This window comes from Melozone crissalis, unplaced genomic scaffold (genome assembly GCF_028551555.1).
Source record: "Melozone crissalis strain CALT ecotype California unplaced genomic scaffold, PUWL_Pcris_2 ptg000222l_1, whole genome shotgun sequence".
NCBI classification, from domain to species: domain Eukaryota; kingdom Metazoa; phylum Chordata; class Aves; order Passeriformes; family Passerellidae; genus Melozone; species Melozone crissalis.
The window spans coordinates 243,507-256,797 of NW_026535985.1; the positions used below are offsets into that span (position 1 = coordinate 243,507).

General features: G+C 63.4%; 1 protein-coding gene across 6 annotated transcripts in view; it reads left to right on the plus strand.

Annotated features, from left to right (window-relative positions):
- KMT2D (lysine methyltransferase 2D) overlaps positions 1-13,291 on the plus strand; it is a 30,667-nt gene that overhangs the window by 5,538 nt on the left and 11,838 nt on the right. For 3 of the 6 annotated variants that reach the window (XM_054294147.1, XM_054294151.1, XM_054294152.1), the window contains exons 13-39: positions 145-258; positions 557-667; positions 771-875; positions 1,082-1,263; positions 1,341-1,505; positions 1,596-1,702; positions 1,795-1,836; positions 1,927-2,142; positions 2,260-2,403; positions 2,494-2,610; positions 3,048-3,172; positions 3,259-3,448; positions 4,185-4,259; positions 4,561-4,665; positions 4,786-4,959; positions 5,242-5,326; positions 5,427-5,671; positions 5,944-6,017; positions 6,099-6,149; positions 6,280-7,959; positions 8,625-8,795; positions 9,355-9,503; positions 9,708-11,770; positions 11,861-11,987; positions 12,082-12,169; positions 12,301-12,367; positions 12,549-12,781. In XM_054294147.1, the coding sequence (XP_054150122.1) occupies positions 145-258; positions 557-667; positions 771-875; positions 1,082-1,263; positions 1,341-1,505; positions 1,596-1,702; positions 1,795-1,836; positions 1,927-2,142; positions 2,260-2,403; positions 2,494-2,610; positions 3,048-3,172; positions 3,259-3,448; positions 4,185-4,259; positions 4,561-4,665; positions 4,786-4,959; positions 5,242-5,326; positions 5,427-5,671; positions 5,944-6,017; positions 6,099-6,149; positions 6,280-7,959; positions 8,625-8,795; positions 9,355-9,503; positions 9,708-11,770; positions 11,861-11,987; positions 12,082-12,169; positions 12,301-12,367; positions 12,549-12,781 (7,005 nt within the window). The remainder of the gene's footprint in view (positions 1-144; positions 259-556; positions 668-770; positions 876-1,081; positions 1,264-1,340; positions 1,506-1,595; positions 1,703-1,794; positions 1,837-1,926; positions 2,143-2,259; positions 2,404-2,493; positions 2,611-3,047; positions 3,173-3,258; positions 3,449-4,184; positions 4,260-4,560; positions 4,666-4,785; positions 4,960-5,241; positions 5,327-5,426; positions 5,672-5,943; positions 6,018-6,098; positions 6,150-6,279; positions 7,960-8,624; positions 8,796-9,354; positions 9,504-9,707; positions 11,771-11,860; positions 11,988-12,081; positions 12,170-12,300; positions 12,368-12,548; positions 12,782-13,291) is intronic. The other 3 variants (XM_054294148.1, XM_054294153.1, XM_054294149.1) reach the window with 2 other exon arrangements.

Genomic DNA, 13,291 nt, shown 5'->3' on the forward strand with positions numbered 1-13,291 from the left:
TCTGAGCCCGCTCACTGGGCAGCAAGTAGGCGAGGGCTGAGTGTGGGCTGGTGGGGTGGGATGGGGGCAGTGCCCCTCTGCTGCCCTGGCATGGGGGGTCCCACTGCTCCCAGTGCTGTAACTCCCCTCTCCCCTTGGCCACAGGGTCGCAGCAGCAGCTTCCCAGGGCGGAGACGCCCCCGAGGTGGCTCCCATGGGGGCCGGGGCCGAGGTCGGGCACGCCTGAAGTCGACCACCTCGTCTGTGGACACCTTAGCAGTAAGGCTGGGCTGGGGCAGGGAGGGTCCAGGGAATCCTTGAGCTGTTGAGAGTCTCCCCCATCCCCTTCTCTATCATCTCTCCCATGGAAAGACTTGAGGCCTTTATGTGGGGTGGGTTGGGTCTTATGGGGTCTCATGCCTGTGCCTTTGCTGAGTCTGGGGGCTTCACCACAAAAAACAGGGCAGGTACAGGGCTTCCCCCTGGGGAGGGGTTCTGCTGGCCCTGCATCTTCCTGATGCCCTCACACTGCACAGAGAGGGTGTCCTCAGTGCTGAGCCTCCCTCTCTGTCCTCAGCTCGCTGACGTGGAGAGCTCACCCAGCAAGGAGGAGGATGAGGACGATGATGACACCATGCAGAACACAGTCGTCCTCTTCTCCAACACTGACAAGTTTGTGCTCATGCAGGTAACCAGGGCATGGCAGGATGGACAGATGGACAGGGTGGGACAGACTCTGTCTCTCCTCTGCCAGCTGTGTCTCCTCACTCACAACCTCTCCCCCCACTCAGGACATGTGCGTGGTGTGTGGCAGCTTCGGGCGCGGGGCCGAGGGGCATCTGCTCGCCTGCTCCCAGTGCTCCCAGTGCTACCACCCCTACTGTGTCAACAGCAAGGTGAGGAGGGGGCCCAGCACCCCCAGCCCCACCCCAGAACTGTGCTGTGCCCCCCAAGGACACACAAGGTCGTGCCTGGCACGTCTTGTGTGTTGAGTTGTGCTCTGGCCTGTCCGTGCCAACCCCTGGGGTGTGGATGTGGGGGTAGCCTGGGGACCCCCGTGGCCATGCCCAGGGCTCACGTGGGTGCCCTCCCGTGTCCCCAGATCACCAAGGTGATGCTGCTGAAGGGCTGGCGCTGCGTGGAGTGCATCGTGTGCGAGGTGTGCGGCAAAGCCTCGGACCCCTCACGCCTGCTGCTCTGCGACGACTGCGACATCAGCTACCACACCTACTGCCTGGACCCCCCGCTGCAGACCGTGCCCAAGGGCGGCTGGAAGTGCAAGTGGTGCGTGGGAAACACAAACAGGGCTGAAATTTGGGGTCTGAATTTGGGGTGCTGACCCTTTGGGCGCCTCTCTGCAGGTGCGTGTGCTGTGTGCAGTGTGGAGCTGCATCTCCTGGCTTCCACTGCGAGTGGCAGAACAACTACACCCACTGTGCACCCTGTGCCAGCCTGGTTGTGTGCCCCTTCTGCCGTGAGAAATACGTGGAGGACGATCTGCTCATCCAGTGCCGGCACTGTGATCGGTGAGCACCGTGCCCTGGGTTCCAGGGGCTCGAATTTGGGGTCCTCCCAGAGAGGCTGTGGTGTGTTATGGTCCCCCATGCTCCCCACAGGTGGCTGCATGCTGCGTGTGACAGCCTCTTCACTGAGGAGGAGGTGGAGCAAGCTGCAGATGAAGGTTTTGACTGCAGCGCCTGCCAGCCCTATGTGGTCAAACCCAGTGAGTTCATGGGATATTGGGGAACTCTGAGGGATCTGGGGGGCATTTGAGGGGTGTGGGTACTCACCTGCTCCTCTGCTTTCCTGCCACAGTGCCCGCGCCTTCTGCAGAGATGATCAAAGCCAAGGATCCAGGTACGTGCTGGGCTTCCCAGGGCTGTGCCATCCTCTGGCTACACACCCAGCGCTGCCATTTGTTCCCAACGCTGGCATTTGTCCCCTCAGAGCCCCAGTATTTCCGCTTCGAGGGCGTGTGGCTGACAGAGACGGGGATGGCCGTGCTGCGCAACCTGACCCTGTCACCCCTGCACAAGCGGCGGCAGCGCAAGGGCCGCCCGGGCACCCTCAACGGGGACGGGGGGCTGGAGGGGGGCGACCCCCTGGGCCCTGAGGACAAGAAGGACGGTGACCTGGACACCGATGAACTGCTCAAAGCTGACGGTGGGTGTTCCTGCTGGCAGAGCTGGGGCATTGCAGCGAGGGTGTTCCTGCTGGGAGAGCCGGGGGGTTGCAGTGTTGGGGTGTCAGGGGGTCCCACTAATGTGCACCCCCCAGCAGTGGGTGTGGAGCACATGGAGTGTGAGATCAAGCTGGAGGCTCCGGCCAGCCCTGACCGCGACGTTGGAGCTGATGGGGACTCGGGGAAGGGGCTGGAGGACCCTGAGGAGTGCAAGAAGAGGAAGCGCAAACCGTACCGGCCTGGTGAGTGTCCTGCAGTGTCCCACAGGTCCTGAACCCTTCTGGGCTCTTCCGTGACCCCACTGTGATCCCCACTGCTCCTCTGCCCCCCAGGCATCGGTGGGTTCATGGTGAGGCAGCGCAAGTCCCACACGCGGCTCAAGAAGGTCTCAGCAGTGCTACCAGACGTGGGGCGTGAGGGGCTGAGCACCGAGGGACACCCTGAGGATGGTAGGGCCCAGTGATTCCCTGTTTCCCCCCCCCCACGTTTCCCCCCCACACGTTTTCCCCCCACACACGTTTCCCCCTTTTCCCCCCCCCCTTTCCCCCCCTTCCCCCCCCCTTTTTCCCCCCCCTTTCCCCCCCCTTTCCCCCCCCCCTTTTCCCCCCCCTTTTTCCCCCCTTTCTCCCCCGCTTTTCTCCCCCCCCTTTTCTCCCCCCCTTTTCTCCCCCCTTTTACCCCTTTTTTACCCCCTTTTCTCCCCCCTTTTCTCCTTTTTTTTTCCCTTCCCAAACCTTCCCCTTTATTTCCCTTCCCCTTTATTTCCCTTCCCCTTTATTTCCCATTCCCTTCTCACCCCCAGGGATGTGCAGTGCCCCTCCAGTGGCACAGGACCATCCCCAGACCCTTTTTGGGGGTGGTTTTCATTGCTGGGGGGCTCTTGCAGGGCCTCCTGGTGATGTCCCAGCCGAGGCTGGCCTGGATCCTGGCTCAGGAGAGGGGGACGAGAAGAAGAAGCGCCGGGGACGGAAGAAGAGCAAGTTGGAGGACATGTTCCCCCCGTACCTGCAGGTGGGATAGATGGAGGGGCTTGGAATGGATGAGGAGATGGATGGGGAGACCCCCACATGCTGACAGAACCCCCTCCCCAATTGCAGGAGGCGTTTTTTGGGAAGGCACTGATGGACCTGAGCCGCAAGGCGCTGCTGGCAGCAGGCGGGGTTGGGGACGGGGCCGCCCGCCCCGCCTTGGGCCAGGGTGCCCCAAGGCCCAAGGGGGACCCCAACCTCGCTGGGGCACTGCAGGGGGGCACCCCAGACAGGAGGGAGACCCCCACCCACCCCCGAGGTGAGTGTGGCCAGGAGTGGGTCTGCAGCTTGGGATGGGGGGAGTTACAGGGGTTAGCGAGGGGTTGTTGTGGGTCCCTACTGGGGTTGGGGGATCCCTGGGCTTGTTGGGGCTTGTGTGAGTTGTCCCTGGGGTTGTTGGAACTTGTTGGGGTCCCCAGGATGGATGAGGGGGTTGTTCAGGGTCCCTGGGCTTGTTGGGGGTCTTGAGGGGATATTGGAGGTCACTGGGGTTGTTGGGGCTTGTTGGGGTCCTCAGGATGGCTGGGAATGGCTGAGGGGATTGTTCAGGGTCCCTGGGGATATCTGAGGTCGCTAGGGTTGTTGGGGTTTGTTGGGGCTTGTCCCTGAGGTTGCTGTGGGATCCCTGGCCTTGTTGGAAGTTGTTGGGGGTCCCCAGGATGGCTGGGAACGCCTGAGGGGTTGTTCAGGGTCCCTGGGGTTGTTAGGGTTTGTTGGGGGTTGTCCCTGAGGTTGCTGTGGGATCCCTGGCCTTGTTGGAAGTTGTTGGGGTCCTCAGGATGGCTGAGGGGGTTGTTCAGGGTCCCTGGGGGTCTTGGGGGGATATCGGAGGTCCCTGGGGTTGTTGGGACCCCCATTGTGAGCAGTGCTGGGGGCTCTGAGGCTCGTTGGGCAAGGCCGAGGGCTGTGAGGGGCGGCCATCACCGCTGAGGGAAGGGGCGGGGGGGGGGGGGGGGATCCTGACCCTGCTCACTGAATCCTGGGCTACCCTGCAGGCGACGACAGCACTGACGGCAGCGCCGCCGCTCCCGATGACGATGGCAAGGACGACGCCAAGGCCGAGGAGCTGGGTGAGACCCCTGTGGGACCCTCAGAGCCGAGTCCTCCACGGGGCACAGGGCGCCCACAGCCGCCAAGACCAAACTCTATGGTTGAGGGCTCCGCTCTAGGCAGGGCTGAGCTCTATGGTCAATCCCATGATGCCCGTGACCATAGAGTGGTGCTTAGAGCGCCCCCTTGTGGCGCGCCGCCGCCGGAGGACCGATGGATTCGTGTCCCTTGTTGGGTGGCGGGGTGTGCCCCATGGGGGTCCCCAAAACCCTGAGCTGGAGTTCCCCAGGGGGATGAAGGCATTTCCTGATTCTTCCTCAGGAGCCGACGAGCCCAAGGATTCCCCAGACCGCGGGGACACCGAAAAACCGGCCACCCCAGGCGAGGGAGCGCTGAGTTCCGACCTCGACAAGATCCCCACAGAAGGTGAGACCATCCTGTGCTCCCTCTTCTGCTGAAGGGGTCTCAGGACCGTGACCCCGAGGTTTGTCTGCTTCCCATCAGTGTGGTATTTGCACCCAGCTCCTCTTGCATTTGTCTCTGCAGAGCTGCCCAAGATGGAGAGCAAGGACGTGCAGCAGCTCTTCAAGGACGTGCTGGGCTCAGCGGAGCGTGGGGAGCAGCCCCTCAACTGCGTGGCCGCGGGGATGGAGGCCGGGCAGGACCCCAGCCGAGCACAGCGGCCCTTCCTGCAAGGAGACCTGCAGCTCTCGGGGCAGGGTGGGTGGAATTGGCAGAGCCCTCATCATCCAGGAGGTCCCTGGAGTTGTGTGGTGAAGGGCAGGGCTTGTTTCCAGCCTCAGCAAAGCCAAATTCACTCACTCAATGGTGCCTGTGGTGTCTGAGAGCCCAGGCTCCTGGGTATTCCCTGTTGCTCTGGGGGGTGAATCTAGGGAAGAACTTGGGGGTTGTGCTGTCTGAGAGTTGTTTGGACTCCCAGGGTAGGTGCAGGTTTGTTCCCCAACTTTGTTTTCCCTGCAACCCATCTTGTTTCCCTCACAGGGAGCGTTTCCCTGGGCTCACTCTCTGGATCTGTCTCCTTGGACTCGTACTCGGGGGTCTGCCAGTCCCCATTCCTCGATAACAGGTACTCAGAGGAGCTGGGGGTCCCCTCCTTGGAGGAACTGAACTGCAGGGTGTCCTGTGACCCACACATCCTTACAACCTGTAACACTCTCTCCACTCAGGGAGCGGAGCGGCTTCTTCAGCCCAGACCACTGCGAGCCCGAGAGCCCCTGGGCCAGCAGCTCGGCCGCCACCACCCCCTCGACCCCCACGACGCCCACGACGGAGGGCGAGGGCGACGGGCTGTCCTACAACCAGCGCAGTCTGCAGCGCTGGGAGAAGGACGAGGAGCTGGGTGAGCTCTCCACCATCTCCCCTGTCCTCTACGCCAACATGAACTTCCCCAACCTCAAGCAGGATTATCCAGGTAGGGCTCTGGGGGGGCTGCAGCCGCCCCGTTGGGGTGAGGGTTGGGGGTATGGGTGGAGTGTGACTCCCCTGGTTCCTTTTTTGAGGGGAGATCTCAGCTGTTCTGCCACTGAAGTGTTCTTTAAAGTGGGTAGGGGGTCTTACCTCTGTCTCCTGGGTTGTCCCTTCACGTGAGGGTGTGACAGTGATCCACCAAGGATAGGAGTGAGCTCCTCAGGTCCGGGCTAACGTTGCTTTCCTCCCCTGTATCTGCTCGTACTGGACTCCCAGACTGGTCGAGCCGCTGCAAACAGATCATGAAGCTCTGGAGGAAAGTCCCTGCCACGGACAAAGCCCCATATTTGGTGAGTGCCAGGAGGTCAGTGGGGTGGTGGGGCCGGGGCACCCGGGGGGCTGCAAGTCAGCTGGCTTCATGTCTTTGTTAGCAAAAGGCCAAAGATAACCGGGCGGCTCATCGCATCAACAAGGTGCAGAAGGTACGTGAGGCGCGGGGAGGTGCCCGGCGGCCCCGGCCCAGCCTTGGGGGACATTGCTGTGCCCGCCCCAGCCCGTGCCCACCCCGTGGGGAGGGCTCCCACAGCGCTGACAGCCCGGCTCTCTCTGCAGCAGGCCGAGAGCCAGATCAACAAGCAGACCAAAGGGGAGGGACTGCGCAAGCCCGAGAGGCCCTCGCTGCACCTGCGGATCCCGGTGCCGCCGGGGGCACAGCCCGTCTACATCAGCAGCCCCCCAGCCACCGGCGAGGGCTTCCTGAAGCCCCCAGCGGGTGCTGGAGGGGGACCTGAGTCTCCCAGCGAGCTTTTCCTCAAGCTCCCGCCCCAGTCCCCTGCCCAAGTGCCTTCGCACGATCCCTACGGCGCGGCGCCCGCCTACGCGCTGGAGCCTCGCTTCCCCTCGCCCCTGGGCCAGAGCCCCACGTCGGGGGCTGCCTTCCAGCCCTTCCCTAGCCAGCCCCAGCCCCTCACAGCCCCCCGTGCTCCCCCTGACTTCCACCCCACCCCGCCTGGCACCCCTCGGCACCAACCTGGCACCCCTGACCCCTTCTTGAAGCCCCGGTGCCCCTCCTTGGACAACCTGTCGGTGCCAGGGAGTCCTGGGGCACGGCCCCCTGAGGCCCTGCTCTCTCCCCTGCCTTTTGGGGAGCAGAAGAAGGGTCTGGAGGTGAAGAAGGAGGATGGGGGAAGCCTGGGGGTCTGCTCACCTGGCTATGCTTCTGCCATGGGCTACGGGGACTCCCCAGGTGGCCCCCACCTCTCGGCTGCGGAGCTGAAGGCGACCGACGTCTTCAAAGCCCCCATGACCCCTCGGGTCTCTCAGGTAGAGCCGCAGAGCCCGGGGCTGGGGCACCGGCCCCCCGACCCCCATCCCCTGGCCCCCTCGCCCCCAGGCCACCCTGATTTGTACCGTCAGTCTCCCTACCTGGACCCCTACTCGCAGCCCCCGCTGACGCCCCGGCTGCAGCCCCCCGAGGCCTGCTGCGCCCTCCCGCCCCGCTCCCTGCCCTCTGAGCCCTTCTCCCGCATCCCCGCCAGCCCTCAGTCCCAATCCAGCTCCCAGTCCCCCCTGACCCCCCGCCCTCTCTCCAATGAAGCCTTCTGCCAGTCCCCAGTCACCCCTCGCTTCCAATCCCCGGATCCCTACTCCCAGCCGCCCTCCCGGCCGCAGTCCCGGGATCCCTTCACCCCACTGCACAAACCCCCCCGCCCGCAGCTGCCGGAGCCGGGGTTCAAATCAGTGGGGGCGGCTGGCGGAGGTTTTGGGGGCACCCCAGCAGGTGACCCCCACGCCAAGGCAGCGGCAGGGCCACAGCCGCCCTTTGCCCGCTCGCCCGGTGCCAGCGTTTTCCCGGGCAGCCAGCCCCCCATGCGCTTCACCTTCCCCCCGGCCGTCTCAGAGCCACTCAAGGGCTCCCCGTCCCACCAGCCCCACGGGATCAACAGCCATTACGGCTCTGGGAAGCCCCAGAGCTCGGCCTACGCCTCGTCCCCCAGCTTCCACCAGGCCAGCAGCCCGCTGGGCCCTGGCACTGCCGCCCCCGACTCCTACAGCCTCTCGCCCCTGCGGCCGCCATCGGTGCTGCCACCGCAGCCCCCGGCTCCCCCGCAGCAGCAGGACCCTTCTGGAACCTTCCTGCCCCGCGCTGCGCTGGGGCTGACGGCCGACAAGAGGGAGGAGGTGGCTGCAGGGCTCTCAGCGCCCCCAAACCGGGAGCTGGCGGAGCTGCCTGGTGCCCAGGACGGGGCTCTGGGCACCATGAGCCAGTCGGAGCTGGAGAAGCAGCGGCAGGTGAGGTCTCTCCTGGGATCTGGTTGCATCCATTTGGGTTTGGGAGAGAATGAAAGGGACAAACTGGGGCTGTGAAGGCATCAATGGGCACTCTCTGTGTGGTTTGTGTTGCTGGTTTTGGTCCTGTTGCCATTCTGGGCTCTAACACTGAGTTCTCAGCGTCAGTGGCTCCAGGAGCTGCTCACCAGTTGCATCCATTTGGGTTTGAGAGAGAATGGGTGGGAAAAGTGGGCTGTGAAGGCATTAGTGGGCACTCTCTGTGTATGGTTTGTTTTGCTGATTTTGGTCCTGTTGTCACTCTGGGCTCTAAATCTGAATTATTCTTGGTGCCAGTGGCTCTGGGAGCTGCTTATCCAGTTGCATCCATTTGGGTTTGGGAGACAATGAAAGAGAAAAACTGGGGCTGTGAAGGCATTAATGGCCACTCTCTGTGTATGGTTTGTTTTGCTGATTTTGGTCCTGTTGTCACTCTGGGCTCTAAATCTGAATTATTCTTGGTGCCAGTGGCTTTGGGAGCTGCTTATCCAGTTGCATCCATTTGGGTTTGGGAGACAATGAAAGAGAAAAACTGGGGCTGTGAAGGCATTAACGGCCACTCTCTGTGTGGTTTATTTTTGGTTTTGGTCCTGTTGCCACTCTGGGCTCTAACTCTGAATTCTTCTCAGCGCCAGCGGCTCCGGGAGCTGCTGATCCGCCAGCAGATCCAGAGGAACAGCCTTCGGCAGGAGAAGGAGAGCGCGGCTGCTGCCGCCTCCTCCTCACCCGCTGCCTGGGCACCTGAGAGCGGGCAGAGCTTCGAGCTGAGCCGGGGCATGGCCCCGTACCAGCCAGCACAGGTGGGAGAACTGGGGCACGGTGGGCATGGGAGGGGTGTGGCTGAGGGAGGAGCAAGGGGGGATGCAGCTGATGGAGGGGCAAAGCGGGGGATGTGGCTGATGGTGGGACACAGGGGATGATGTGGCTGGTGGAGGGGCACAGGATGGATGTGGCTGATGGAGGGACGTGGTGGGCATGGCAGGGGAATGTGCCTGATAGAGGGGCATGGGAGGATGCAGCTGGTGGAAGGGCACGGTGGGCACGGGGTGGAGGGATGTGGCTGATGGAGGGGCAAGGGGGATGCAGCTGATGGAGGGGCATGGCAGGGGAATGTGGCTGATGGAGGGACACGGGAACAATGCAGCTGATGGAGGGGCATGAGGGGATGTGGCTGATGGAGGGGCACAGTGGGCACGGAGGGGATGTGGCTGAAAGAGGGGCATGGAGGGATGCAGCTGAGGGAGGGGCATGGAGATGTGGCTGATGGAGGTGTAAAGAGGGATGTTGTGGTTGATGGAGGGACAAGAGGGATGATGTGGCTGATGAATGGGTGACTCTTTTTTTCCTTCCTTTTTCCAGGACAAGGCTCTCCTCGGGACTCTGGCCACGGCAGCAGGCGCAGGGAAGCTGCCCGGCTCCGTCATGGTGCAGGCAGCGTTCACGCAGGACGAGCGGCTCTCCCGGCCCCCGCCGGCGGCCACGCCAGCCATGCTGGACATCAGCGGGCGGTGGGTGCCCCCTGGCAGTGCCACAGGCTCAGCATGCATGGGTGGGAGCCAGCAGACATCACACACGGACCCCCAGCTCGTGGGGATCACTCTGGAGGGAGGGGATGGCTGTGGGATTTTGGGTGCTTGGCACAGTCTCAGAGGGATGGGACGTGGCGTGTTGGGGCTGTACCAAGCTGGTGCCAACACCACGGTGTCTTGCAGGGCGGCGGTGGGGCCCCCCCAGGCCTTCTACCCCCGTGGGGTGTTCCCATCACCATCCCCACAGCAGCAGCAGCAGCACCTGTGGCAGCAGCAGCAGCAGCAACAAGCAGCAGTGGCGGCCCTGAGGCTCCCTGTCACCTCCCGCTTCGCCCCCCCGGCCACTGGCACCCCCATGGGCACCCTGGGCACCCGCCTGCCCACTCCTGCCGAGGCCGTGCCCCCCTCGCCAGCTGCCCTGGGCGCTCCCTTCATCGAGCTCCGACACAACGTGCAGAAAGGACCTGGGGGTGTCGTGGGATCTCCCTTTGCCCCCCAGGCGCCCCGGCCTCGATTCTTCCTGCCCGGGGAGGAGGGCACCCCGCAGGCCCTGTGCACCCCAGTGATGCCCATGCAGGCGCTGCCATCCCAGAAGGTTCCAGCGCCGCTGCCACCCGCGTCCCCACAGGGAGCCGAGATGGGCAACAGCCACCAGCAGCCCCACGCCAAGGTGGCACCTCCACTGCCAGCGCCCACACTGGAGCTGCAGCAGCACATCCCTCCACGCCCCCTGTCCTCCGGTGCCACCCTGCGCCCCGAGGGTGCCAAGGATGGCCCCGCTCCAGAGCCTGCGCCCACCCCTGGGAAAAGCCACCTGAGCCTGGAGGGGGCACGGCTGCCCTGCGAGGTGCCCGTGGAGCCTGATCTGGATGACGACTTTGGCTCCCACAAGGACTTGGAAGATGATGATGATTTGGCCAACCTTAGCCTGGATCCAGATGTGGCCAAAGGGGACGATGACTTGGACAACTTGGACAGCCTGGAGACAGCAGACCCCCACCTCGATGACCTGCTGAACGGTGATGAGTTCGACCTGCTGGCCTACACCGACCCCGAGCTGGACACTGGGGACAAGAAGGACATCTTCAACGAGCACCTGCGCCTGGTGGAGTCGGCCAACGAGAAGGCAGAGCGGGAGGCCCAGCTCAAGACAGAACCACCAGCACCCACCTTGAAACTCCCAGACACTGGGGACAGCAAAGATGTGACCCCATCTGCGGAGGATCAGGAGGTGCCCAAGGAAGGATTGGTGTCTGGGATGGGCTTGGGACTCTCTGCCTGCCCCACGGGCACTGTGCTGGCCCCTGACCCGACTTTCAAGGCGCAGGGTGCAGAGGCAAAGCCCGGCTCGCTGCCCACTGATGTCAAGCCCAAGCTGGAGGAAGGCTGCCTGAAGACCTCGCCCTGCCAGTTCACCACCGCTGGTCCCCCCATCAAGTCAGAAGCACTGCAGGGCACAGATAAAATCTCTGCCTCCCTGGGACTGAGTGTCAAACCTGGCCAGACCCTCCTGAGCTCCAGCACCGGCCCCGCTCGCCTTGGCATGACTCAGTTCTCCAACAGTGGCCACGCCGGTGTCCCCGTGCTGGAGAAGGACCCCTACACCGGCCCTGGCCGTGGGCTGGCAACTGCCCAGCTGGGTGGTCAGACCAACCCCTTGCTGGAGAAGTTTGAGCTGGACAGTGGAGCTTTGGGGCTGGGCAGTGCCCGACACTCGCCAGCAGATGACCTGGACAAGATGGAGAGCTCGTTGGTGGCCAGCGAGCTGCCCCTGCTCATCGAGGACCTCCTGGAGCACGAGAAGAAGGAGCTGCAGAAGAAGCAGCAGATGTCAGCCCACCTGCCCCGTGGCACCCCCCACCTCCAAGCCCCGGGGCACCCCATGCTGCACACAGGGGCATCTGGGCAGCCTCCCGAGGGGCAGCCACCCCGTCTGGGCACCCCTCAGACTCCCCTCCAGCTGGGGCTGGTGGCGCGGCCACCTCTGCTGCCACCGCAGCCCCCCCGGCTCAACGCACCCCAGCAGGGCCCAGCTCTGGCCCCCCACATGGGCATGGGCTCTGGGCAGCCCCACGTGCTGTCGTCCCCCCATGGGGTGCAGGTGGCCCTGGGGCAGCCCCAGCAGAGCCAGCAGCAGGTGCTGGTGCAGAAGCCGATGGCCGGGGTGCAGCCCCCCAGCCTGGGCCTGAAGCCCCCCCAGCTCGTCATGCAGCAGCAGTTGGCCAACAGCTTCTTCCCAGACACAGGTAGGGGCTGGGGGGGATTTTTTTGTGGGAGCACGAGGCCCTTTTGGGTGTGGGGGCATAGGGCCGAACGTGCTGTGATCTCTGTCTCAGCAGACCTGGACAAGTTTGCAGCTGAGGACATCATGGACCCCATTGCCAAGGCCAAGATGGTGGCACTGAAGGGCATCAAGAAGGTGATGGCTCAGGGCAGCATTGGGGTGGCCCCAGGCATGAACAGGTAACAGACAAGGGGATCTGGGGGGCACAGGGTGGGGCAGACAGGTTGCTTTGGCTCTGGCTCACAGCTCATCTCTGTGTGTGTCCCCCCAAAGGCAACAGGTTTCCCTGCTGGCCCAGCGGCTCTCAGGGGGCCCGGCTGTCTCTGAGATGCAGAACCACTTACTGGCAGGGACTGGCCAGGTGAGTGGGGTCTACAGGTGTCTCTTGGGGCTGGCAGGCCAGAACTGTTGGTTTTGTGTCTCTCTGAAGGGATGGAGTCTGTGGGGAGAGGACAGAAATCCACAGCATCCAAACACTCCCTTTTCTTGCAGGAGCGGAGTGGCACAGACCCGACCCAGGCTCGCCCCAACCCACCCACCTTTGCACAGGGTGTCATCAGTGAGTACTGACATGGCAGGGCTGGTGTGGGACAGGGCTCACCCTGCCCTGGGGCTGGGGTCCCCACTGACCTGGGGGTCCCCACTGACTCAGGGGTTCCCTGACCCAGGGGTCCCCTCTGACCCAGCGTCTCTGCTTACCCGGGGTCCCCACTGATCTGAGCCCTGTCCCCGTCCCACAGACGAGGCTGACCAGCGCCAGTACGAGGAGTGGCTGTTCCACACGCAGCAGCTGCTGCAGATGCAGTTGAAGGTGCTGGAGGAGCAGATCGGGGCGCACCGCAAGTCCCGCAAGGCGCTCTGTGCCAAGCAGCGCACGGCCAAGAAAGCCGGCAGGGAGTTCCCCGAGGCCGATGCTGAGAAGCTGAAGCTGGTGACAGAGCAGCAGAGCAAGATCCAGAAGCAGCTGGACCAGGTAGGACCCTGCATGTGGGTGGGCACCTTGTCCCTGGTGCAAATGGGATGTCCCACTGTTCCCAGTGCCAGCCTCGTTATTCCCAACTTTAGCACTGTGCCATCCCCAGTGCAAACTGAGTGATGTCCTCAGAGTCAGTGCCATTTCTGGCTCTACTGCCCTGCTGTCCCCAGCACTGATGCTGTGCCAGTCCTGGTATTAATTCCCTGCTGTTCCTGGAACTGACACTCTGCCATTCCTGGCATTGATGTCCCACTATTCCTGGCGCTAATGCCCTGCTGTTCTGGCACTAATGTACTGCCATTCCCAGCACTAATGCCCCACTGTCTGCAGCACTGATGCCCCACTGTCCCCAGCATTTATCCTGTGCCATTCCTGCTGCTGATGCTTTACTGTCCCCAGCATTTATCCTGTGCCGTTCCTGGTGGTGGTGGTGGTAGTGGTGGTGTGCCATTTCTAGCACTGTTATTGTGCCATTCCTGATGCTATTGCTTCCCCTATCCTGGGCAT